Below are 26,742 nucleotides of genomic sequence, written 5' to 3' on the forward strand. Positions count from 1 at the left end.
CTTCGTACTCATGATTATACGGATCAAAGAGAAGGATGTCATCAATTTCTTGTTCAGGTTCCTCGACTTCATTTATCTGTTCTTCTTGCAATGGTGGTTCTTCTCCACTGATAATTCGTCCTCGAGGTGTAACTTTGATCACAGCTAACCAATTTATACCTGAATCTCTCATTCGAGGGTATGGAAGGAAGCTAACTTGGTCTGCTTGTGAAGCTAAGATGAAAGGCTCGAATTTGTTGTACCTTCGTCCACCGTTGACATCAACTACACCGAATTTGTTAGACCGAACACCTCTGTTGACAACGGGATCGAACCATTCACATTTGAAGAGGACGCCTTTCAGCTTCAATATCCCTGGAAATTCGACTTCAATAATCTCCGTCAAGATCCCGTAGAAATCTATTTCCCCTTTCACACATATTCCATAGTTACTGGTCGCCCGCTGTCTACCATACTCATATGTGTGAAAAGTATAGCCTCGTGTGAAATTACGACGAAAATTAATTGGATGGCCAAAAAAAACGTGAACTACCTACCAAGTTGGTGGATTCAAAATTTCCTCGTTAAGTACACGTAAAGTATTTCGTCGTAAAGAACTCTCGAAGTTTACTTGGTATTTACGAGGAAATAGTGTTTCTTCGTAAAAGCCACGTCAATTTACATCGTCTTTACGACGAAATTGTTTTGTCGTTACCTTACGACGAAATAACGATGCTTCTCTTTTTCCACGTACTTTCCTCGCAAAATCAACGTACTTTTACGAGGATTATTTTTCTTCGTTAATTATCCTCGTTAAACTTACGTTTTCTTGTAGTGAAATGTATATTTATAAGGATAATATCACACTTTTTATTATATATTAAAAATTTATTTTAGTGATTTCTGGTTATATTCACATTTACAAGTGAAATCTTAAAAAATATATTACAATTTTAAAAGTTGATGATTTTAGATTTTTATCTATTTTAATCAGTGCTAAAATAAAAAATATATTTTATAATCAATTATCCGCAATTTTTAGATTTGAATACTTTATTCATATCTAAAAGTAAAATATAATTATTTTTATCATATCTAAAATGTTTGTTTTTGCCAAATATTTTGAAAGAAACATATAAAAACATTTAATTTAAATTTGAATTTAAAATAATTAAAAACAATCAAACAAATCAAAGAAACACAAGTAACAGAAATAAGTAAACCAATTTTTGGAACTACACAAAAACAATTTTTCTCTTTTGATGGCCATGATATTTCTGTTTTTCATGTATGAAAATAAAATAAAAATGATTTCTACAACTAATTACATGAACTAATTATAATATTATTGTTAGTGATTCAAATTTATGTTGTTGAGCTATCTTATATCTCACAGCTTTTCAAAATTTTTTTTGAATATTTCGATTATCAAACTATTTGGAGTTAAAGATATGCGAAAATTATAATATTGTAAACATAATATATATTTATTTGTATAATATTACTATCCGCAAAATCGTGGACAAGCGCCTAGTTTCTAACTAATTGTAGACATTTTTATATACTAGAAGAAAGCTTCAAATACAAAAGGATATTGCTATGTAATATCACATCCCGTGTTTTTGTATTACGACGCGGTAACCACGGCCCCGTATTTCTTTTTTAACGAGGCATTTTCGACTAACTGGTTTTATGACGAATGTATGACGTCCTGCGTTCCATATTACGAGGCATTTACGACGAATTTTTTTACGGCGGATGTGTCAATGTCCCCTGTTTACATTTTACGAGGCATTTACGATGAATTCGTTTTACGACGAATGTACCACGTCTCGCGTTTCCATTTTACAACGAAATTGAGACAAATACTTCTGAATCACTAAACATAAATCTCTAACCCCAACCGGTAATGCTTCAACTCCTTATACATCATTATCTAATCCTCATCACCATGCTTTACTTCTTGATCCTTAAAAATGAAACCTTAAACCCCAAACTCTTAAGCCCAAACTACTTAGAGCATGACTAATGGGTTTTTTTTTGTCAACTGTTTCTTTCTATTAGAAAGGCCCAAATGGACATACTACAAAGGAGTTGTCCCAGTTCTCATTAATACAAACTCGACTTAACCATAAACCCAATTTATTGACCCAATATTTCCTTCGAGTTATTACACGCGTCTGTACGAAGTAAGTCTTCAACACGCGTCCTTTTCTGTGTTTACATGAGACGATAGCCAAATTAGGGTGGCACGTGTCCCTGAACACCACGCGTGAGATGAGAAATCTGAGACGCAACCTCACCGGCGAACCCCAGTCTTCCTGCGCTTTGTCTCCGATAACTATTTGAAACTCCTTTGCTTCTTATCTTTCGTTCAACCGTCACTTAAGTTATAACCACCATCAGGGGCGGATGTACGTTGAACAGGGAGGGGGCAGTTGCCCCCACTAAATTCTAATAAATAGTTCTTAATGTGACCAAATTCCATAGTGAACGCTCGTCTCATCGGCTTTTGCCCCCATTCCATCTAAGCCTATCCCCTCATGTCTCACGTTTGAAGCCTTTATTTCTTTTATTATGCATATTTGTTTTATTTTTTAATCTATTAAATAGTTTTCAGCGTGGAAAATCACATTTTTATTTCCATATATCCAAGCGGAGCGATTTAATTGCTTTTTATTCTCAAAAGACAAATAATTGTCATTTATTCAAAGTTCTTTTTGTTTCTTTGTGTTTTCATAATTTTGTTTTCAATATGGAAACACCATTTTCCGTTCTCAATCTCTAAAAACAATTACATATTCTATTTGCCACTTTCGGGTTACGTTTGCAATGGATTGTTCTCAATTAGTGAAGATGATTTCAGAACCAGAAGAATGACCCGTTTTTGTAAGTTATTTGGAAGATATCAAAACCTTGCAACAGAAATTTCTCAGTTCAAAGATCATTCATGTATCACGACGCAGAATTTAAAGGCGGATAGTCTAGCACGAAGTGTCAGGACGCAACCGTCTTTCGTCATTCGTATAGATGCGAAATTATCGATATGATTTACATAGTCAGTATAAGTCTTTTTTAAGTTGATGACAAAAAAAATCTATTTGCCACTAATTAATTGCTATATTTGTAGTATTTTGTTACCATATTTTTTTTATTTTTATTTATTTACTAGTTTTAGTTTTGTATTGAGTCACTGTTGTTTAAAACGTAAATTACTGCTCAATTAATTATAATTATAATTATTATGGCCTTATATTTTTTTGAAAATTAAAAATTGATATATATTAATTAAAAATAAATATATATTATACAGTATATGCCCCCACTTAGGGGTGTTCAATCCGGATATCGGTTGGTTTCGGTTCGGTTTTTTTCGGTTTTCGGTATTTCGGTTAGTAAAATATAACTACCGTTCTAAATCCATATTTACTTCGGTTCGGTTCGGTTTATATACTGTCGGTTTTCGGTTTATTCGGTTTTATACCAAAAAACATAATTATTTTGTTTGAGATCATATTATATGAATTTTAGAGTCATATTGTCAATACAGTCATTTATTAAAAATATATTACATGTTCAAATAAATGAACAAAAAAGTAAAAATGCCTCTACCATCAAATAAAATAATCAAATCTATAACTAAAATCAAAGCTTGAAATTTTGAAAATAAAAATATGAAACAAAATAGAAACATGAAAGAAAAGTTTTTTCACTCTTCCATATTTAGTGTTCATTAAAGTTGTACTTTTTCAATTGAAAATTTTCCATTAATTTTTGTCTATCAAATTTATAATCTTCATATTAATTTAGTAAAGACTAAAATAAATAAAAAGATCAAAAAAGACTTAGAAAATAAGATGTATGAATTGCGATGTATTGTTATTTAGTTATAGTTCAAACGTTTTACAAATTAAAGTTTTTTATTACTATAAAATTATGGTAATAGTTATTAACACAAATTTAACTTATGTAACAAATAGATTTTCATGTATTGTTATAAAATAGATACATATTTACATGTTTCTACTTTTAATCGGTTTTGTTCGGTTTATTCGGTTTAATCGGTTATATACCAAACCATATCCAAATCCTACGGTTTTTATAAAATTATATCCATTCGGTTTATATGGTATATACCAAAACCAAACCATATTGTCTATTTCGGTTCGGTTCGGTTTTACCATATTGAACAGCCCTACCCCACTCTAAAAAAATTCTAGATCTGCCACTGACCACCATCAACGCTGTAGGATAATAAACATGGGAATACTCAATTGATCTAATTGAAGATTTTACCTAACCACCTTCGATATAGAGAAGATGCTGATTCATCTAGATCTCCATCAGAACCAACCAAAATCAATCCAACATCACATCTTCCTTTCCATCTAGGATACTTTATCCATAAACCGATTTAGCGGCTCCAACATAAGGAGTAAAGATTGATTCCTTTTGGAAAGGAGAAAGTGCAATCTGAGAGAGAAGAGGAGAGTCTTCCTAAGCGAACGGGATTTTACTAACGAACTGCGAAAGATAAGGATTACTGTATTTACACCGATCCCTTTCGAAGATCATGGAAACATCCTTGAAACTTTGCTTCGACTGAAATCGGATACACCACAAAAGTCACCACTGCAAAGACTAGATCTACTAACCAGAATAAAAGAGATTCGCGGAGCGAAAGTTATCTACAAACAAAAAACAAAAGATAAAAGGGGTTGGTGACCAGCGGCACCGTCACCGGCCACTGGAATTGATTTTCTTTGAAGAAAGTTCTAGAGAGAGGTCAGCGGAAAGGAAAGAAGAGAGAGTTTTTTTTTTTTTTTTTTGCGTCAGACAGTAATTATTAATTTTTTTTAAAAACAAAATCGAAGTGAAAAATAAAAGAACCGTTTCAACCTTTTCTTCTTCTACTTTCATCTCAGAAGGTCAACAAGAAAACCCCAAATCCAAACTCCACCGCTAATCCAATTAACAAAAAAAAAAAAAAAATGGCGAAGCTAACGAATTGAAAGATATCTCCTCCCCTACTTCCCACCCCTTCCTCGTCGTATGCTGTTTTCTCAATCGCTTTTCCTCTCCGGTGACCTGGAATCTCTTCTAAAACAAGTTGACCTATTACTACTATGAAGAGCACCACCACCAAGGCCAATATCATCATCAACAACGGAGTTAATCACCAGACGACCAATCGCTTTCTGCCTAATTCCCTAAAATTCATCTCTTCCTGCATCAAAACCGCCTCCTCCGGCGTACGCTCAGCTAGCGCTTCCGTCGCCGCTTCTCTCTCCCCCGATTCGCAGGAGCCTAAGGATCAGGTCTCCGATTTTGATTCAATCTGATTCAATTTGATTTTGACTTGGAGGTGGCATTGACTTTGTTTTTGGGATCAAAGCAGGTGTTGTGGTCATCCTTTGATAGATTACACACGAGTGAATCTTGTTTCAAGAACATTCTTCTACTCGGTTACGCCAACGGGTTCCAAGTCGTTGATATCGATGATGCAAGCAATGTCAGTGAGCTTGTGTCGAGGCGGGATGACCCCGTTACGTTTCTTCAGATGCAGCCTTTGCCTGATAGGTGTGAAGGAGTCGAAGGGTTTAGATCATCGCATCCAATTCTTTTAGCAGTTGCTGATGAATCCAATGGTTCAGTTAGAAATGGTTTTGATGATCCTATTGCACTCTCTCCCACGGTTGTGCGGTTCTATTCGCTTAGATCTCACAACTACGTTCATGTTTTGAGATTCCGGTCTACTGTTTATATGGTTCGATGCAGTCCCAGGATTGTAGCTGTTGGCCTTGGTTCACAGGTCAGCTACAAGTTTACTATTTTTAGATTTAAAAGTAACACGCGGAACAAAAATATAGATATATAGATATATTTAGAGATTTTTGTTACTGTTAACTGCTGTGGGGTAAGATTTAATTGATCTTGTGCCATTGCGATGCAGATTTACTGTTTTGATGCGCTTACACTTGAAAACAAATTCAGCGTGCTCTCGTATCCGGTTCCTCAGCTTGGAAACCAAGGGATATCTGAGGTCAATATCGGATACGGTCCGATGTCGGTGGGACCGAGATGGTTAGCTTATGCTTCCAACAGTCCTTTTTCATCTAGTATAGGTCGACTGAGCCCTCAGAATGTTACACCTGGCGTCAGTCCATCTACGTCTCCAAGTGGTGGTAATTTAGTTGCGAGGTACGCCGTGGAATCTAGTAAGCATCTGGCTGCGGGTTTACTCAGTTTGGGTGATAAGGGTTACAAGACTATATCTAAATACTGTCAAGATCTCAAGCATGACGGTCCTGGTTCTTCTCTTTCGTCCAGTCCTGGCTGGAAAGTTGGTCGGGCTGCATCTTCAGCTGAGTCAGATGTTGCTGGAACGGTTAGTCTATTAGAAGCAGCATCTTTTATTGATTATATTGGTTACAAACCATCTATTGAGTATCGCCAGTAACGTTTTGTTTTTATACTGTGCTGCATTTTGGTCGACTTGGGTTATATTAAAAATTCTCGGGTGTTCACGCGCGGATATAAAAATTGAAAATTAAAAAATCATTAATAATTGTTCAATATTTTTTTCACCTTGGGTTGTATTAAGAGTGGAGTAAGTATGACACTTTCTTATCATGATGACCAGGTTATTGTCAAGGATTTTGAATCTCGAGCCACTATAGCACACTTCAGGGCTCACACTAGTCCAATATCGGCGCTTTGTTTCGACCCTAGTGGCACTCTATTAGTAACAGCCTCAATTCACGGTAACAATATTAACGTTTTCCGGATTATGCCTTCAAAGAATGGTCAAAGCTATGATTGGAGCTCCGCACATGTGCCTCTTTACAAACTACATCGTGGCATGACATCAGCTGTATGTTTACTTATTCCATCTTCTGTTGTAACAATGTTTCATTTTACGCTACTGTGAGCGAACACTGATGTGCTATTACCCATCCCCACAGGTAATACAAGATATTTGCTTTAGCAGCTACAGTCAATGGATTGCTATTGTTTCATCTAAAGGAACTTGTCATATTTATGTTTTATCCCCTTTCGGTGGAGAAAATGTTCTTGAGATACGGAACTCTCATGTCGATGGACCAACTCTTGCTCCAACGTTGTCCTTACCATGGTGGTCGAGTCCATCGTTTATGAACACCCAGTTTTTGTCTCCACCTCCAGCATCGGTAACTCTTTCTGTTGTTACCCGAATCAAATGCAACAATTTCTTCCTTGCTGCAAGTTCAGCTATAGGAAAACAAACGTCCTTCCCTTCTGGCTGTCTCGCTGCTGTTTTCCATCGATCCGTGCAGTCGTCAGCTCATGCCTTGGACTATCTACTGGTTTACACTCCGTCCGGTCATGTAGTTCAGTACAAACTTGTTCCATCTCTTGGAGGAGACCAGGCTGAGAGCAATTCTCGAATTGGAGGAGCAGCTGAAGAGGAACTGAGAGTGAAAGTCGAACCTCTTCAGTGTTGGGATGTCTGCCGGAAAACAAATTGGCCTGAGAGAGAGGAGAACATATGTGGACTTACTTTTGATGGACGGAAAATTAGTGAAGATGTAGCGAGGCCTCTTGAGAAACACCATGTTTATCTTGCTAATGCAGAGGTGATGATAAACTCCGGAAGAAAACCAATCTGGCAAAACTCAGAGGTTATTATCTACTTCTCTGTCTCCTTAACGATCCTGGATAAATCATGATATGTTCATATACACATTGCAGATATCTTTCTATCCGTTGTTAAATGATGGAAAGAAGATGAATTTGCATCATCATCATGGAGGCGGGGAGATCGAAATCGAGAAAGTATCTGCAAATGAGGTTGATATCAGAAGGAAGGATCTGCTCCCGGTGTTTGATAATTTTCAGAGTGTTTATTCCAGTATGCGCAGAGGATTTTCTGTGGAAAGAGATTCAGATTCTTCTTCTTCTTCTGATCCTGGACAAGTTAAAGGTTAATCAAATTAACTTCCTATAACCCATGCATTTCGATGTTTCTCAAAATCTTTAAACTGAATGTGTAGCAGATATGGCTTACACCGAGAGTGAGGAAAGAAGTGGAAGTATAACATTCAAACAACCCGTGGTTTCGATTTCTTCTTCTGCTGTGAAAGACAGCGACTATACTATAGACGATGCTCATATGTTGCTAAAGAACACCTCCCTGCCCGCTGAAACAACTATTGAAAACAGCAGCGGGACAAGTGGAGCTTCAAATTTAAGTTCTAACCGTTCTAATCTGAGCATGAATGCAGGAGAGGAAAGTGAGGAGGGAGCCATTGATGGCTCCCCAGATTTTCAGCAGTTTTTCAAGGAAACTGCTAAAGAAGCAGAGGACAAGGATGATCCATCTGATCAAAGAAAACTAGATGATGATGGTGACGACGATGACGACATGCTTGGTGGTGTTTTCGCTTTCTCTGAAGAAGGTAAGAATAATTCTTCCTTCCCCATAGGCCGCTTAATATGTTTGGCTATTCTATTTTTTTAACTGAAATGAATCAACATTTTTAGGAATGATGTTTTGTTTGCAGGTTGAGCTTGGTTTATGTTATGGCCAAGCTCCAGTGGAGAAGTCACTTACTAAATCCCGTTTGCTGCAAACTTACTCACTGATGAATCTTAATTCCCTGGAAAAACATTCAAAATCAATTCACATTTTATCATCTGTTTCTGTAAATGCTTGTAAATAGATTATTCGCAATCAACAGTCTTTCTATTTGCATGGACTGCTTTTCTTGGTTTCTTTTGTAATTTTCTTCACGTGTAACTCTATTCATTCATCGAGAAAAAAAAGAAGGGAAAAATAGAATAAAGATTTATTTCGTTTGGGTTTTACTACTTCAGACATCAATCAAGAAACGTGTTTTTTCTTCGTTGTGTTTGCACTATCTCATGTTTCTGCGCAGGCTAGGAGAATGCTAATGACTTGCAACACATTCACAATTCATTTAGTTTTTTTTCAAACAACTATTCATCTAGGCTTTCATTGCCGGCAATAGTGTTACTATTTTACAGCTAAATAAGTATTTTTTAAAGTCATAATGCTCCTGTATCTTGAGGCTCAAAATACCATTGTCTTGGACTCTTAGAGCACTTGCAACGGGGGATGACAACGAATCCGTAAGACCGGTCCGTTGCACTTTTTGGATTTTTTAATTAATATAAACCCAGCTCATTTGACGGATTGATCCGTAAATAACATCTTGACGGACCCGGTCCGTGGGCGACGTGGCGGAAAGAGATTGGACGGAGGCGTGATTGTGTTTGGTATTGGCGAGAAAAAATTCTTCGTTTCGACGAAAGCAAAGAAAAAAAAAACCTCTCAACTCTCTAGGGCGATTGTCGGATCCCACCTTCGCGATTCAACTCCGTCTGATCCTCAAGGTAAGTAGAAGCGTTTTCTTCTATATTAATCGAACTAGATTGTTTCCATTTATATTCAATAGAGTTGGGATCGTTTCGTATCAAAATTAGGGTTCGAAAAAAATCTGCGATTTGGGGATTTTTTATATTCAAAGAGTTTGAAAACCCTTTTGGGTCTCGATCGATTTAGGGATTTGAAAACCCTTTTGGGTCTCGATCGATTTAGGGATTTGAAAATTGTGCATTTTTTCCATTCGATTTAGGGTTGCGACTCTATTTAGTGTTGATATGTTCGTCTTTCTTATTGTTTTTCAAAATCAATGCTAATCTTTGCTTTTTGCTTGTCTCTTTCTTTGCAGGTTAACGAAAATGGGAAGGTATAGCTATAGCCAGCCGTCCTCATCATCAGCGTCCATCGACATCACCTCACTTCTCGAAGCTGAAGCTCAGTTGTACGCCGATGAAGCTCAGAGTAGCTTCGATAATGGAGAGCCGTTTCAGAACCAACCTCAACCTGAGGGGGATGATGGCATCCCGACGATCTGCTACTGTGGGAGTGAGCCGGTAGTTGCTACAGCCTACACGGAAAAAGATCCAGGCCGTAGGTATTTCACCTGCAACAATGTCGTTGATGGAGCCACTCACATCTAGAAGTGGTGGGATGACGCGGTCATGGAGGAGATGAGGGACTTTCAGACGGAGATAAGACGGCTTAAGGAAGCAGTTGCAGAGAGAGAGCAGAAGCTGCTGCTGCTAGAGAAGACTGTGTACGACGCAGGAAAGGATACCACACGAGTTAAGCTAATGGTGTGCCTGCTAGTGGTCATAGGTTTGGTAATCTTGGTTCTACATGGTAAGTTCTCGACTTATTTGGATTTCATTTTCAGTTTATGCGTTTGTATTAAAACATTTGACTGCCTAATGTTACTTGTTTGCAGGAGTAGCTTCAAAGGCTTCAATGGGGAGTGTTCTATCACCTGTCCAATGGCCAAAAAAGTAAAGGTACTCTGCTTTTCTTTTCTATCACTTGACAATGTATATTCCGTAAAAAAAAAATTCAAATAGTATTGTAGATTAATTGAATGGTTTTTGTAGGTAGATAAAAAACTAGGACTGTATTAATAAATGCTACTGATTTGCTTTATATCTTCCCAACCCGTGTGATTTGATTGGTTTTAAATGTTCTACGTTTAAATTGCTGTAGATTAATTGAATGGTGTTTGGTTAAATAGCTGTTATAGTACATAGGATTTAATTTTGCTACTGATTTTTGCTACTGATTTTGAATGGTGTTTGGTTAAACTAGGACTGTATTAATAAATGCTACTGATTTTTGTTAATTGCTTTTAGTTTGCTTCCTATCTTCCTAACTGCTCAGATTTGATAGGCTGTTATTGTATAATAAATTGGAACATGTATTACTTAAGGCTCTGTGTAACTACTTGAGTAACACAGAGCATTTTTACAGCCATGTCGGGTTATAGACACCTTATGTACAGTCAAATGCCAGTAGATCTTGAATCACCCGAGCCTTTTTGGCTCGGGTCTCAAGCTCCTGATGATTCTCCTAGCAAAATCCCTCCTGAGTGTCCTAGCCAAATCCCTCCTGAGTGTCCTAGTCAAGTCCCTGATCAGTCTCGTAGGCAAGTCCCTGGTCAGTCTCGTAGGCAAGTCCCTGAGGAGTCTGTTAAGACCTTTGCAGATAGAAGGAAATATTCACCCAAAGAGGATAGGATCCTTATTGGTGCTTGGCTTAACACCAGTAAGGACCCTCTCGTAGGCAACGAGCAGAGAGCTGTTGCTTTCTGGAAGCGTATTGTAGACTACTGCAACGCCAGCCCTCAGCTCGTTGGGGAAGTACCGCGAGAGGTTACTTCTTGTAAGCAGAGGTGGTCTAGGATCAATCATGAAGTATCCAGATTCACTGGTTGCTACAACCAGGCGCTGAGGGAGCAGAGAAGCGGCCCAAATGATGATGATGTGATCAAAGCTGCTTACGACATATTCTTCACCAAGTACGATACCAAGTTCACACTCGATCACTGCTGGAGAGAGCTCAGGCATGAGCAGAAATGGGCCTCCACTTATATGGCTAAGGATGGTGGAAAGGAAAAGCGGAGGCCAGTGGTGGATCTTGACGGACCAGAAGAAAATGTTGTTGGAGAAGATGAGGATAGACCAGTCGGGGTAAAGGCTGCGAAAGGTGCCAGTAAGAAGAAGAAGAGTGGTAAAGATGAGGAGTTGTCTAAGCTACAAGGCGTTTTGGAACTTAAGGAAAAACTGTCTAGAAATAAACTCCTTGATCGCTTGCTGGCCAAGAAAGAGCCATTGTCTGAGATCGAAACAACACTAAAAATGAAGCTTATGTCTGAAATGTTATGATGTGTACTGTGTGTTCTTTGAGGTCACTTGCAGGAAAAGTTAGTACTTGTTGTGTGATGTGTGTACTTGCTTAGTTGTTATAGCTAAACTAACCATTTTTTAAACATGTTGTTGCAGGTAGTCACGGGAGGATAGGAGTTCTTTTGTTCCTTAGCTAATGCGGAGTTGTCATGGGTGGATTTAGAGTACTGAGAGCATTTTGGCATGTAGCTCCTGCTCATAAGTCACGGGTTTTCCCTTCTTGTAGTATAAGTACTCGGATATGTATCTATTTCTCCTCAACATCAAAAACCTTATCATCAAAACCTTTGTAATATTTTGGAACGAAAACCATTGTAATATTTGTCTGCTACTTGCTTCTCTCAATCCTTTGTATCCATCTCATCAACTTGCTTCTCTGTACCATAACCATAATCAGGTTTCGCTTGTTCTCTCATATGGCTTAACTTGCATTTGTATTTGACTTGTCATTTTGTTTCAGTTTTACATGCATTTTGTTTCAGTTTTACATGCATTCTCTTCTCAGTTTCGCTTGTTCTCATTCGGTTTTATGTGCATTTGCCTCTCTTTAAGTTAGTACTTGTCATTTTGTTTTTGTTTCATCATAACCATTTAGTAAAGTTTAGTTTTAAAAGTTGCTAGTAAACGCTGGTTTTTTAAAAGTTATAACAAACTCCAATTGAATAGATAAAAATATATATCAGATTCACTAAATAGAAGAGATTTTTCAAACTTAGAAGAAATTATTATATTTTTAACTTATAAAGAAAAAAAATAGAAGAGATTTAAAAGTAGAACAAATCTAAATATTTAAAAGTAGAAGAAAAAAAAATAGAAAAGATTTAAAAGTAGAAGAAATCTAAATATTTTTAACTTATAAGAAAAAAAATAGAAGAGATTGAAAAATATAAGAAATCTTCTAAGCAAATTATTATTTATCCAGCAGGATAAGCAATGTCGTCATCTTCATCTGATGAAAATGATGAAATCGAGGAGAGATTGGATGATATTATCGAAGATTTCATTGACAAAATTTACGACGATATAGTGGAGGCCGAACCCATACCGCAAAGGACCCGAAGTTATACTGAACGACACCGCGAAGGAGGACAGCACCAGCTAAGCAATGACTACTTCAACGACGACCATTCGACATATTCGATACAAACTTTCAGACGCCGATTCCGCATGAATAAGGGATTATTCATGCGTATTGTCGATGGCCTTGAACAATTCTTTCCATTCTTTCAGCAAAGAAAAGATGCAACGGGGAGGTGGGGTCTTACTGCACTACAAAAATGTACGGCAGCAATTCGTCTACTTGCTTATGGAAATTCGGCTGACACGGTTGACGAATATCTCCGACTTGGTGAGAGCACTGCACTTTCTTGTTTACATCACTTCACTGATGGGATAATACAGTTATTCGGAGATGAGTATCTGCGACCACCCACAGCAGAGGATCTTCAACGACTACTCGATATGGGAGAGAAACGAGGGTTTTCTGGGATGGTCGGGAGCATTGACTGTATGCACTGGGAGTGGAAAAATTGTCCAACCGCTTGGAAAGGACAGTACGCCCGTGGCCACGGAAAACCGAGTATTGTCCTAGAGGCCGTAGCTTCACAAGATCTTTGGATTTGGCACGCATTTTTTGGTCTTCCAGGTACCTTAAATGATCTTAATGTCCTCGATCGATCTCCTGTGTTTGATGACCTTTTAGAAGGTCGAGCTCCCAGGGTGAGGTACATGGTCAACAACCACATGTATAAGTTGGCATATTACCTCACAGATGGTATATATCCAAAATGGTCAACATTTATCCAAACTATCACACTCCCTCAAAGTCCTAAACAACAGTTATTTGCTCAAGTTCAAGAATCAGTCCGAAAAGATGTCGAGCGGGCTTTTGGAGTATTACAAGCTCGGTTTGCGATTGTGAAAAACCCGGTTCGTACAATGGCCAAAGAGAAGATAGGGAAGATAATGAGAGCATGTATCATACTACACAATATGATAGTTGAAGATGAACGAGATGGTTATTCAATACGGTACGATATTTCAGAATTTTTAGAAGGAGAATCTTCCAGAACTTCAGAGGTCCTAAACGCAAACCCTACACTAAACGAAATCCCGACAATTCTCAATAACATATTTCCCAACCGAAATGATCTTCGTGATAGGCAAACTCATGAACGATTGAAGAATGATTTGATCGAAAACATTTGGAATAAATTTGGCGATGAAGATTAATAATTAGTATCTTTATATTTAAACCTTGTATCTTTTAATCCTTGTTTCTTTTAATTGAATCCTTGTACCTTTTATTTTAATTATGCAATTAATAAATTTTCAATTTCAATTTTTTTTTTAAAAAAAAAAATATTTTATTGTTAAGAACTCCGTCTTCGGGATCACCATTGGACGAGCTTTTTGGACTCGAATCCTTCACTGTTCAAACAAAAAAAAACAAAAAAAAATATATTAAACAATTGCCAAGGATCCCAATGTGGGGATGACCATTGCAAGTGCTCTTAGTTTATCTTGCAAAACTAGCTTTGAATTTCTTCCATTTATGATTTATTATTACTTCAAGGAATAGATAAAAATCACATGTATTCTGTCTTTCTGATTTATTTTTTTATACTATGAAAAGTACTTTTACTTTGTCAACCTTACTCTTTTTAAAGAAAAACAACCTCCAATAAAATACATAATTCATATGAAGTAGAAATTTGAAACTGTGTTTTGTTTTGGTGATTGGATTTAAGCATGTGGCTGATACGAGAAGCCATTTATAGAAAGACCTCCATCCACGCAGATGGTCTGACCCGTTATATAAGAAGCTGCAGGCATACAAAGAAATGCCACAAGCGATGCTGCCTCTTCCGGCTTCCCTAAGCGCCCCAAGGGATTTATTGATTCCATTGCTTTCTTGAATTCATCATCAAACCCCTTAATATAATCATCATATGAGAAAGAAGTAAAAATATCATTTAAAAAGGTGCAATATTCAAAATATCATTAAAACAAAGAGAGATCTTTAATGAATAATTGGATCTCACATATTCAACGAGAGGAGTGGCAATGACTGCAGGAGCTATAGCATTAGCCCTTATGCCGTCGCTAGCCCATTCGCACGCCAAATTCCTTGCTAGCTGATTCATTGCCCCTATATATGTATACACATACTAACATGCGTTATAAGACCTTGCCTTATTGCTTATTTAAGTGTTGAAATGTATATTTAATGAAATTGGAAATTCACAATATTAAGAACTTTTGTTTCTTCAGCAGTGAATTTTACATTTTCATAAAATGAAATGATTGATGCACTTTTCAAGAATATTTTATGAAGAAACTTAAATTATTTTGATAATTACAAAACTTTAATTTGATTTCTATTGTGAACATATGAACAAAAATATTATGTTTCAAACAATCTAGGTCTAAGTCAGATCTTATGTTCCTAGTTGAGAAAATCTCATAGATTGGCATAGTATTATCCTTATGTTGTCGCCTGCCTATAAATATAATTGCATAGATTCAAATGAGAAGTACAGAAAATCCAACAACAGGATGAGTTCATCATATCAAATGGATTTTTCTTATATAGATAACGCATAGGATATATATATATATATATATATATAGATGATGCATATGGATTAAAAACATATATGTATATGCATTTTATTTTTGGTTGAATATATATACATAAACATATCGAGTGGTTTGTAATCACTCGACTTATACTGATCATTTCAAATTTGTATATATTATTGTTGTTTATATGAACTGGACCAGTGAGCTAATGTTCTTTCTAAGCATAGTAATATTATTGTTGTTTACATGAACTGGACCAGTGAGCTAATGTTCTTTCTAAGCATAGTAGTATTATTGTTGTCTACTATGTGCTGTACCAACTAGATTCACAGAGAGGTGGTTTTGATTTCTTTGATCATTGGTTTTGGTTTCTTCTTAAGTCAGTATGTACCTTTTATGGCAGAGTAGATGGAGCTGACGCCACACGACACCACCCCAGCAATAGAGGATATGAAGACGATATTACCACACCCTGAAGACTTGAGCAGAGGATGTGCAAGCTGGCTAAAATGGTATGCAGATTCCAAGTTGGTGGAAATGTGGAACGAGAAATCCTCTGCCGTATTTTCAATTGTTGGCTTTGACCGGATTGCGCCAACGTTGTTGATCTAATATCAAGAATATACAAACCGGAGACATGAATCAGCCAGAAGTGAGTATTATTGATCTGTCTTTGTTTGCACAACATTAAAAAAAAAATCAAATGATATAGGAAGGAGATAAATTACGAGGATACTGAGCTTGGCATCAAACAAAGTGGACACAGTTTGCATCAGCTTCTCTCTTTCGGTCCAGGACGATGCGTCACAGACTGAACCAGTGACTTGAAACCCTTTATTTTTCCAGTCGCTCAAACACTCGTTGAGATGTGCTTCATCTCGAGCACACGTATGTATTATTGCTCCAATCCTGCAAGTTCCTCTACTATAGCATGCCTAAAATTTTCAAAAATCAACAATATATAGATTAAGAAGAATCTAGTCACTGTGCTTTTAGGATGTACGGAGAGAGAAGAGGGTTTACGAACCCAATGCCTTTGGTTCCACCGGTAACAAGTGCAGTTTTGCCTTGAAGGCTCCATCTTCGTCTTTGGTCTTCTCCAGCCATTCCCCTCAGAATAAAGTGGATTATCTTATGAGAATACAAGTGAATGTCCATCGAAAATATTAAACATCTCATATTTGGAGGATTCAAGTCCGTGTCTGTGAGGTCCCAACCGAAGGCCCCAATATTTAATGCCTTGGACGCGGGAACGACACTGAGCCATAAGATAACTCTGACCCGCTTGTTCTTCTTGTCAGTGACTTTAAGAAGCCAACATAATCAATAAAATGTCTGGCAAATTATTAGAGGAATTAAATGAAATTGAATACAAACAAACCGGGCTTCTAACTTTAGTGGTAAAGGACTTATAGTTGTGAGTACCGCCACTTGAGTTTGAATCCCGGCCACTGGGAAATTAACATTTCGGCATCGCCAGAGACATATGACCGACACGTAGTAACACATGTAACTCTCTATTCATTCATCGGAAAAAAAAGGAAAAATAGAATAAAGATTTATTTCGTTTGGGTTTTACTACTTTAGACATCAATCAAGAGACGTGTTTTTTCTTCGTTGTGTTTGTACTATCTCATGTTTCGGCGCAGGCTAGGAGAATGCTAACGACTTGCAACACATTCACAATTCATTTAGTTTTTTTTTTCAAACAACTATTCATCTAGGCTTTCATTGCCGGCAATAGTGTTATTATTTTTCAGGTAAATAAGTATTTTAAGTCGGTTTAAAGTCATAATGCTCCTGTATCTTGAGGCTCCAAATACCATTGTCTTGGACTCTTAATTTATCTAGCAAAACTAGCTTTGAATTTCTTCCATTTATGATTTATTATTACTTCAAGGAATAGATAAAAATCACATGTATTCTGTCTTAGTTTCTGATTTCATTTTTTATACTATGAAAAGTACTTTTACTTTGTCAACCTCACTCTTTTTAAAGAAAAACAACCTCCAATAAAATACATAATTCATATGAAGTAGAAATTTGAAATTGTGTTTTGTTTTGGTGATTGGATTTAAGCATGTGGCTGATACGAGAAGCCATTTATAGAAAGACCTCCATCGACGCAGATGGTCTGACCCGTTATATAAGAAGCTGCAGGCATACAAAGAAATGCCACAAGCGATGCTACCTCCTCCGGCTTCCCTAAGCGCCCCAAGGGATTTGTTGATTCCACTGCTTTCTTGAATTCATCATCAAACGCCTAAATATAATCATCGTGTGGGAAAGAAGTCAAAATATCATTTAAAAAGGTGCGATATTAAAGTCAAAATATCATCAAAATAAAGAGGGATCTTTAATGAACAATTGGATCTCACAGCTTCAGCTAAAGGAGTGGCAATGACTGTAGGAGCTACAGCATTAGCCCTTATGCCATCGCTAGCCCATTCGCATGCCAAATTCCTTGCTAGCTGATTCATTGCCCCTATATACACATACTAACATGTGTTATAAGACCTTGCCTTTTTGTTTACCCCAGTGTTGAAATATATATATATATATATACTAGATGATAGCCTGCACGCATGCGCGGGATAAGTTCTTATAATAATGTTTGTTTATGAAATGATTTTAACATTTTGCAACACTGGAATCTTTATCGATTATAAAATAATGAATACAAATGTTGCTCTTAAATATATCATCGTTGTTGAAGAGTTAACGTATTACATCTCATTTTAATTATTTTTAAAACTTCATATGCACAAAAAGAAATTAAGTTTTGCGGCTAACATAAATCACCAAAACCAAATAGGCAACATTGATTGTATAATGACAAAAGGGGGTTAGGTTTTCTGCTCTCGATTTGTTTACTATTGACTTTCCATACGTGATTTTATTTTCTACCTTTATAGAATTGTGCTTTCGTTCTCGTCATTGTTTTATTGATATGAGTTAAGTTTCTTTTTAACTTCTTTTATGAATTCATTGAATTACATGAGTGTAAATTAAAAAAAATGGACATTTGTTAAAATTAGTTTTACTCCATATACATAACTAAAATTCAAAATTTTGAAAAAATATCACCGGCAAACTATATTAACAGGTTAGTGTTCAAATCTAATATATCAAGTTGTTATAGAATATAAGTGCAGACTCGAAATATATGTTTGTAGAGTATATATTCACCAGCTCGGTCTAAAATCATCTAATTAGAACAACAAAACAAATTACTTATTTCACCAGTTCAGGTAATATCTCAATCCGAATGGGTAATATCCGAATCCGAACGGGTAATATCCGAATCCGAATGGATATTCGAAGATAACCAAACATAACTATACTTAACTCTATATTTTAGTTTATTTCTCTCATTTTATTAAAAATATTTATATTAATGATTCTTATTGCTCAAAATTAGATAATATACATATAATTATGGACAAAATCATTTGCTACTCACTTAAAATATATATCAAGTTCTTGTTTCTTGCATTAATAAAAGTTTCATCTAAAATTTCAAAACAACAACTAAATTAGTGTCTTTCTATTTTTAAAGTTTTATCTTCAAACCTATTAATAGTTTAATCTTTTAAAAATTAAAAAAAAAAACAGTAAGTTAACATATATTTTAAATACAAAAAACTTAAAAAATGAATAATTTTTTTATTTTTTTCTTCAAAATTTAAATATCCGAACTCGACCCAAAATATCTGAACCCGAACATAAAATACCTGAACCCGACTCGAAGTGTAAAAATACCCGAACGGGTTCTATACCTTTATACTGAAATGTTCGATACAAACCCGAACATGTATCCGAATGCCCACCCCTATGATATATAATCATTTGTATCTTGCTTGAACAAAAAAAAGTTAAGCCATTGATCACAAAAATTTTAGTGTGGGACTTTTACCATTTTTAGTAATTTATAGTCGTTTTTAAAAATTCAAAATATAACATATAAAAAAAATCTAATTGTTTTTATTATATGCTTAATGAGATTGTTTAATTTCTTTTAATAGTATAAAATTAAACAAAAGAGAGAGGTTATAATTTTTTTTATCAAATATGTATTATTCATAATCATTAATTATCATATATATGTTAACAATATTAGGTAATTCCGTAGATTTTATTTAAGAAAATACAAAATATTATTTTATACGCTATTAATTAATTTGATAGTTAATTTAATAAAAAATATAGTATATGTTTATATGGACCAACTTATTTTTGTAACAATTCTAAAGTCATTCTCGTGAGGAGACGTGGCTACGAAAACATGTTGTAATGCTCAAGAATTAATATATAGGGGATGTAATTGGAAATTCACAATATTAAGCATTTTTGTTTCTTCAGCTGTGAATTTTAAATTTTCATAAAATGAAAAGATTTATGCACTTTTCAAGAATATCTAATGAAGAAACTTAAAACTAAAATTTGTTTTCTAATGTGAACATATGAACGAAAAGAATCAAAAATTATGTTTCAAATAATCTAGGTCTAGGTCAGTTCTTACGTTCCTAGTGGAGCAAATCTCATAGATTGGCATAGTATTATCCTTGTATTGTCGCCCGCCTATAAATATAACTGAAAAGATTCACCCAATGAGAAGTACAAAAAATCCAACAACAGGATAAGATTACGTTATATCGAATTGATATTTTTTTTTTTTGGTAAAATGTTAAATTTATTATACCAAGTTTTTAGTTTTTGACAGATTTTACAAAGGTGAACTAGTAGCAGAGGAAATAAATTAAGCTAAACAGAGCATCTAATAGATAGAAAAGCTTAAACAAAAGAAGACATGGACCAGAAAGAGACTGGTATTAGCGCAGCAGTGGCGGACCTAAGACAGAGGCATGAGCGGAATGAGCACCCTGTTGCCACGAGCAAACCGGCGAAAAAGACGCCCTCAAACCTTGGATGCACTGGCGCCTACAGCTTCCGAGAACCCACTCATCACCACCTCCACTAAGAATCACATCTCATACCTGCAAGTTCGTCCAACATCGCCTCACCGGCAGCACGAGGAAGAGTCCACAACCGGCGATGCCGTCGTTCGGGACAGCAAAGACAGGAGATTGCTGCATCCGCTCCACCATCCCAGGACCGTTACACCCGTTTAACCCACCGCCCATATAGGGTAATGGGACAGGTTGGGCAAAATTCCTCCGGAACTGTGACCGTCGAGAGAACTTGAAGACCTAATAGCCAAACTAACACTTATCCCTTGCGTCGGACCCAATCCGCTTTCACAAAGCCAAACCACCCGCATAGATGACGAGAGGACAGAGAAACAGCGACGAGGAGCACCACCCCGTCAAACCCGCACCGCCTCTGGAGATAGCCTAGATCCCCTTGCGCCAAGAACGAGCTCGACGAGCGAAGGAATGACTCAACATCACGCGTCGCCACATGAGAGATCCACCAGGTTAGACGACGACCAACCCCGGAAACCCTCTATGCGCTACCACCGTAGACCAACGATGGACCCAAAGAGGAGCAGAGGAACTTGAGATCCAGAACCACAAGCTCCAACCCCACCAAAAAACTCGTCACTAACTAGCCACGCGCCACACTACACCGGAGACGAGCACAAGGGAGATTGCTTGACGACTCACGCGCCGCCGACTCGAAGAGACTCAGCCGAAGAGATTGAAAACTGCTCCGAGCAGAAGAACCATCCGAAACCTAGAGATGAGTTCAGCGGGAGCAAAGGCCGTCCTCTAACCCTTACCAAACCACCAAACACGCTCCAGATCTGGAAAGGATCCGCCGGATCTGAAATCGGAGCCTACCACGACTGAGTTCCACCCTAACCGAAGAATGAGATGATAAGGAGGAAACAAAGGACGCGGGAAGAAGAGAAGAGAAGAGAAACAAACGGAGCTCCGGCGCCCGGCGGTCGCCGGAAAAACGAAAATCAAGATAAGAGGAAAGTTAAAGAGAGGCTAGAGAGAAAACAGGAGGAGAGATAAAGTCTTTTGTTTTTCTTATCTTTTCCTTTTTTTATCGAATTGATTTTTGCTTATACAGAAAACACATAGGATATATATATATATATATATATTTATATATGCTGCATTAATATATGTAAAAAAGAAAAAGAAGAAAAAAGCTATCGTCTTCCTCGTTGGCGTTACGGTGGCCGGTGGTTCTACCGCTGCCGGTCACCCTTCAGTTTGCTCTCTGTAGTTTTAGTCTCTGCTTTTCTTCTCTGTCTTCTATGTCTATGGTTTGGTCTCTTTGTTGGTGTCTCTGGAGCTATCTCTTATTGGAAATAGATCTGTGTTTTAGTTGTTCTTTTGCTCAGCTGGAGCACCGGCAAGACTATTACCCATGATGTGAAGCCAGAGAACTCGGGATTGGAAGTGTTTTGTGTGGTTTTAACCGGATCTGGGTCAGATCTGGCGGATCTGTGATAAGGTTGTAGTTGAGGCTTCATCGGTGGTGAAGGGGTTCTCCTCCCTTGTCAGATTTGATTCTGTTTGCCCACGAGCTCTCCACTCTTCGACCAGCGGAGACATCCGTTTTAAGTGGTCTAGAATATCTGTTTTCCATTGTTGTGTGGAAGTTTGTCTATGCTATGTTCTGCTCTCAAAGGGAATCGTTGGCCCTCTTTTGGTTGTTTGGTCTCTATACTTGCAATTTTTTCGAGTTCTTGATGTGGTAGTGAATGCTTCCTGTCTCCTGCTGCCGGTTTCTATATGTTTTCGGTGAGTTCGGGTGGGATTGACTTTGTTTATCTCTAGATCTGTTGAGATTAGAGTGTTGGTTGTATGGCTTTTATTGAGGCGTTGCTTGGACGCATTAAGTGTGTCGCAGCCGTATCCGAAAGAGGAGAACTATGTGTGGTTCTCTCTTGTTGGGTTATAAAGTCTGGTTCTTTAGGTGGAAGAGGTGTTTCTCTGTGTTCGTAGAAGTTGATGTTATCCCTTGGTGAGCCGTGGGCAACAACGATAAATCTCGTTCAGAAACGTCAAGTGGTGTCGGAAGGTTGCAAGTGCAGTGTGCTAACTTCATGGTGGGTTTTTGATTTATCCTTGTTGTAGCTATAGTTAAGTCTGTATTTGGTATTCTCCTAAGTTACCCCGGAGTGGGTTCTAGTTGCCTTTCTTGTGGGCTTGTGTTTCTCGGGATTTCTAGTTCTTCTGCCAGCTTTTGTATTCCTCTTTTGAATGAAATTTAACAATTTGACGGAAAAAAAAGATGCTGCATTAATATATATACTAGATTTTGACTCGCGCTTAAGAAGCCCGGATATTTTTTTGGTGACCGTAAACTCAAATATTAAATGAATTTATATTTATTATTAAATATCTAAAATATTTAAAAGCTGTTCTATTATTATTATTTCAGTCCGATACAATGTTTTCATTGAATTTTCATATCCGAATCAGACTTTTGGTCGAACCTTAAGATCTAGAAACTCATATATAGTAGGATAGAATATAATAAAACGAATATAGTAAAAGTATCTGAAAATCAAAAAGACGGTTATTAACCCACTGAAAAAATATAATTTGTTTTTTGTTTTATAAATTTTTGATATATTAATATACATTTGACTTGTATAAGAAATTTCTTTTAACAAATATTGTTAAGTTAATTTATAAATATATTAATTATCAATCTACCAAAATAGTGAAGCAAGTATTATTTTTTTTCCTTTTTTAATTTTCTATCAAACTATTATCAATAAAATCAGTTTGTGACAGATATTTCATTATTAGAAATCCATACAATTTAAATAATGTTACATTTATATGTATTTATGTATAAAATGGTCTTCATAATTTGGGATTTTGTAAAAAATGGGTCTAAAGTTAATTTGGTTAAATTTTTTTTCTGTAACAAAAGTTAATTGGATTTGTAATTTTCTTTTCTGAATGGGTTGTATCAGTTAAATTATCTTTTTTAAGTTAAACGCCTAAAGCCCAATTAATAATATTTATTTTGCTGATAACAAAGTGAGATTAAGTAGGAATAACATATAATATATAAGGAAGACCAAAAAATAAAAAAATGAAAGGGTCCAACAACCTTTTATAAGTAGATTTTTAAAAACTGCTTCCCTTTTAATAGTATAGATATTTTATTTTTGGTCGAATATATATACATACATACATATCGAGTGGTATTATTGTTGTTTACTACTACTATACTCTACCATGAGCTGTACCAACCAGACTCACAAAGAGGTGGTTTTGGTTTATTTTGATCATTGGTTTTGGTTTCTTCTTAAGTCGGTATATACCTTTAGTTGCACAGTATATAGAGCTGACGCCAAACGACACGACCCCAGCAACAGAGGATATGAACACGATATTACCACACCCTGAAGACTTGAGCAGAGGATGTGCAAGCTGGCTAAAATGGTACGCAGATTCCAAGTTGGTAGAAATGTGGAACGAGAAATCCTCTGCCGTATTTTCAATTGTTGGCTTTGACCGGATTGCCCCGACATTGTTGATCTAATGTCAAGAGTATACAACCGGAAACATGAATCATCCATAAGTGTTTATTAGAATTTGACTCGCGCTTTAAAAGCGCAGGATAGTATGCATTGTCATATTTTAGTAAAAATTTATCAAATTCCTTTGTTAAGAATGATAAAATGGTAAATCCACCTTATTTAGATCTGTTTCATTTTTGGCGAACACATTTATGTCTTAACCGTTTGAACTCATTTACTTTTAAGTTTTTAATAATTTTATCCATTTAGATTCATGTAATTGTATTGATCATCTATTCAAACCGGTTTGAGTTAATTTTGAGTGACCAAAATCATTTAGTTTTTAGAAAAATAGATTTGTATTGTATTTTTCTTAAGAAATGTTTAATTCATTTCTAAAAAAATGAAAACAGTGTTTAGATTTTTAATTTTGAAAAATAGAAAATTAAATCAATGTAATCCATGTATAAAATTTTAGTATCTACGGTTGTCATGTTAAGCGGTTTCAAAATAATGTAAATTTAGTTAAAAACAATAAAAGAAAGTTAGTATGAAATTGATACACGTAGGAAAAATTTACATCTTGAAAGTGAACCGGCCTCCACATAGATCAAATGATATCAAATAATTATTCACAATAATTTCTAACCAAGATTTGAGATTATTAAATATATTTAAAATTAGATATGATCGTGTATATATATATGCTATTTATAAAATTGTTTTTGTTAAGTATTAAATGATTGAAAGATTGCAATCTTTTCAATTAGCTAAATATTAGGTAATTTAATGTAATACCTACAATTTTTAAGGAAACTCATATGTATCATATTTTTTGTAAATTCATTTATTAAAATTAATTATTTTTTTGAGTAAAAAGGAAATGAAAGTAGATGTGATTAAAAGGTTATTTCAAATTTTAATTCATATAGGTACTTCAACTTTAATAATATAGATAGAAAAACACGTTAAAGCTATTTTAATATTTAGGTTGTTAGTATTTTTAGGGAATACCTTGGAGCGTATAAAGATTTTCAAAATTAAAATATTGTTAATATTTTAATATTATGACTTTTTAAAATGATGAGACAAATTTGGTTACCATAATTTGAAAAATCGTTTTAAATATATTTATATTTTCCAAAACCTATTAAAATAATAATGATTGTTGACATGCCATATATATAGTTTTCCATATATATATAAAATCTGTTATATTTCTTGCCAATTTTAGTTCAAAATTCTAAAAATAAAGAGTGGTATTGTCTTGTAAATATGATAAAAACTCAAGGACATAATCTGAAATTTTAAAATAAGATCATGATTTAATAGTATAGATTCTTGATCAGTCTTTTGTTTGCACAACACAAAAAACAATCAAATGATATTAGAGGGATGGGTATAACTTACGAGGATACTAAGCTTGGCATCAAACAAAGTGGACACAGTTTGCATCAGCTTCTCTCTTTCGGTCCAGGACGATGCGTCACAGACTGAACCAGTGACTTGAAACCCTTTCTTTTTCCAGTCGCTCAAACACTCGTTGAGATGTGCTTCATCTCGAGCACACGTATGTATTATTGCTCCAAATCCTGCAAGTTCTTCTACTATACCATGCCTAAAAATTTCAAGAATCATTAATATATAGATCAAGAAGAGTCTAGTCACTAGTGCTTTTTAGGATGTATAGAGAGAGAGAAGAGGTTTACGAACCCAATGCCTTTGGTTCCACCGGTGACAAGTGCGGTTTTGCCTTGAAGGCTCCATCTTCCTCTTTGCTCTTCTCCAGCCATTCCCCTCAGATTGATGTGGATAGTCTAATGAGAATACAAGTATATATATGGGCCATCAGGCCATGTCCACCAAAAATATTAAAAATCTTATCCAAGTCCGTGTCTGTGGGTCTCAACAGAAAGCCCCAATATTTAATGCCTCGGACGCGGTAACGACACTGAGCCATAATGTAACTCGGACCCGCTTGTTCTTCTTGTCAGTGACTTTACGAAGGCCAACATAATCAAAGAGATGTCTAGCAAATTATTAGAGGAATTAAATGAAATTGAATACAAACAAAAACTTGACCAAATTATTACATTTCAACACAAACAAAAACTTACCAAATCTATTACATTTCAAGTCACTTTTGGAATTTACAAGTAAAGTCACATTTTACTTGTGACATCATTTAACAATGTAAACTAGGTGATACATGCGCCCTGCGCGGAGTGAATGGATTAAAAGAGATTATAACTTTTAATCTATATGTATTAGAAATGTAAAAGGCATAGTCACAAGATTATGTTATATATTGAGTTGAGATCAACCATAAGTGTTTTGCTTACGAGATCGAATTTGTAATGAAGATTTGGGAAGAAGAATGTGATGAGTAGAAGTGCTCAAAACAACCTATTTATATATACGATGAGGAAGGATTAGATTTCAAATGATGAAATCGTATGTGATTAATTATATAAAACATTCACGGATTTATTAACCAAAACTTGCGATCCAAGATTATCGCCCAAATTACTTTAACAGACCATATACTCTATTGATCACGTAATTTGATGTAAATAAAAAGATTTCATTCTTAAACTTACTTTACATACAGCCACGGATCACCGCAAATTCAGTAATGGAAAGAAAAATAATTTAAAGATTGGATAAAATTAAGGACACAATGATTCAATCGATGCAACTCGTTTAAAACTTATATAATGAATCAACCACAACTCTTTTAAAAAGAATATAATATTTTTTTGTCAACATTAAAAAGAATATAGTATAATCTGATAAAAAATGTAAAGAATTGATAATGACTTTTGCATGATGTGATCATGTATGAAAAAATTATGTTATATAATAATAAATATGTGTGATATAATTTAATTTTACAATACAATATAATTTTTTTTTAAATTATAATACATGTACAGTAG

At 35.6% G+C, this 26,742-nt stretch overlaps 4 protein-coding genes, 1 long non-coding RNA gene and 1 pseudogene across 7 annotated transcripts; 3 read left to right on the forward strand and 3 right to left on the reverse strand.

Moving 5' to 3' along the window:
- Positions 1-2,021: 2,021 nt before the first annotated feature.
- Positions 2,022-4,435, reverse strand: LOC117128019. Its single transcript, XR_004451106.1, has 2 exons — positions 4,276-4,435; positions 2,022-2,363 (listed from the first exon to the last, which is right to left on the reverse strand). It is a non-coding gene; the product is annotated as an uncharacterized LOC117128019 (long non-coding RNA).
- A 423-nt stretch (positions 4,436-4,858) lies between these two features.
- On the forward strand, positions 4,859-8,814 carry LOC103838719 (autophagy-related protein 18h). 3 transcript variants are annotated; one of them, XM_033279369.1, is made up of 8 exons: positions 4,859-5,297; positions 5,375-5,791; positions 5,933-6,367; positions 6,623-6,853; positions 6,945-7,640; positions 7,711-7,942; positions 8,013-8,417; positions 8,523-8,814. In XM_033279369.1, exons 1-8 carry the CDS (start codon positions 5,106-5,108, stop codon positions 8,525-8,527), a joined length of 2,613 nt encoding a protein of 870 aa, XP_033135260.1. In that variant the 5' UTR covers positions 4,859-5,105; the 3' UTR covers positions 8,528-8,814. The 3 variants fall into 3 exon arrangements, with proteins under 3 accessions (XP_033135260.1, XP_009113416.1, XP_033135261.1); XM_009115168.3 differs by having other exon boundaries at positions 8,016-8,417; XM_033279370.1 differs by having other exon boundaries at positions 5,378-5,791.
- A 1,952-nt stretch (positions 8,815-10,766) lies between these two features.
- On the forward strand, positions 10,767-14,688 carry LOC117128018 (glutathione S-transferase T3-like). The gene is made up of 2 exons (XM_033279372.1): positions 10,767-11,789; positions 13,338-14,688. The coding sequence occupies exon 1, from the start codon at positions 10,825-10,827 to the stop codon at positions 11,734-11,736; it is 912 nt and encodes a 303-aa protein (XP_033135263.1). The 5' UTR covers positions 10,767-10,824; the 3' UTR covers positions 11,737-11,789; positions 13,338-14,688.
- Positions 12,691-13,989, forward strand: LOC103838784. The gene has a single exon (XM_009115231.2). The coding sequence runs from the start codon at positions 12,691-12,693 to the stop codon at positions 13,987-13,989; it is 1,299 nt and encodes a 432-aa protein (XP_009113479.2).
- Positions 14,290-16,464, reverse strand: LOC103838720 (annotated as a pseudogene).
- A 745-nt stretch (positions 16,465-17,209) lies between these two features.
- Positions 17,210-25,771, reverse strand: LOC103838721 (tropinone reductase homolog At1g07440). Its single transcript, XM_009115171.3, has 5 exons — positions 25,517-25,771; positions 25,214-25,421; positions 23,606-23,822; positions 17,721-17,827; positions 17,210-17,605 (listed from the first exon to the last, which is right to left on the reverse strand). The coding sequence occupies exons 1-5, from the start codon at positions 25,594-25,596 to the stop codon at positions 17,417-17,419; spliced, it is 801 nt and encodes a 266-aa protein (XP_009113419.1). The 5' UTR covers positions 25,597-25,771; the 3' UTR covers positions 17,210-17,416.
- Positions 25,772-26,742: the final 971 nt, after the last annotated feature.

Source organism: Brassica rapa, chromosome A09 (genome assembly GCF_000309985.2).
Source record: "Brassica rapa cultivar Chiifu-401-42 chromosome A09, CAAS_Brap_v3.01, whole genome shotgun sequence".
NCBI lineage: Eukaryota > Viridiplantae > Streptophyta > Magnoliopsida > Brassicales > Brassicaceae > Brassica > Brassica rapa.

Bases quoted from the DNA above. Each gene is read 5' to 3' on its own strand.
- LOC103838719 (XM_033279369.1), top strand. From the start codon at position 5,106: ATGAAGAGCACCACCACCAAGGCCAATATCATCATCAACAACGGAGTT. The intron at 5,298-5,374 runs GTCTCCGATTTT...TTGGGATCAAAG, and splicing joins CGCAGGAGCCTAAGGATCAG to CAGGTGTTGTGGTCATCCTT. The intron at 7,641-7,710 runs GTTATTATCTAC...TACACATTGCAG, and splicing joins CAATCTGGCAAAACTCAGAG to ATATCTTTCTATCCGTTGTT.
- LOC117128018 (XM_033279372.1), top strand. From the start codon at position 10,825: ATGTCGGGTTATAGACACCTTATGTACAGTCAAATGCCAGTAGATCTT.
- LOC103838784 (XM_009115231.2), top strand. From the start codon at position 12,691: ATGTCGTCATCTTCATCTGATGAAAATGATGAAATCGAGGAGAGATTG.
- LOC103838721 (XM_009115171.3), bottom strand. From the start codon at position 25,596: ATGGCTGGAGAAGAGCAAAGAGGAAGATGGAGCCTTCAAGGCAAAACC. The intron at 25,422-25,516 runs GTTCGTAAACCT...TGAAATTTTTAG, and splicing joins GGTGGAACCAAAGGCATTGG to GCATGGTATAGTAGAAGAAC. The intron at 17,606-17,720 runs GTGAGATCCAAT...GATTATATTTAG, and splicing joins CCACTCCTTTAGCTGAAGCT to GCGTTTGATGATGAATTCAA.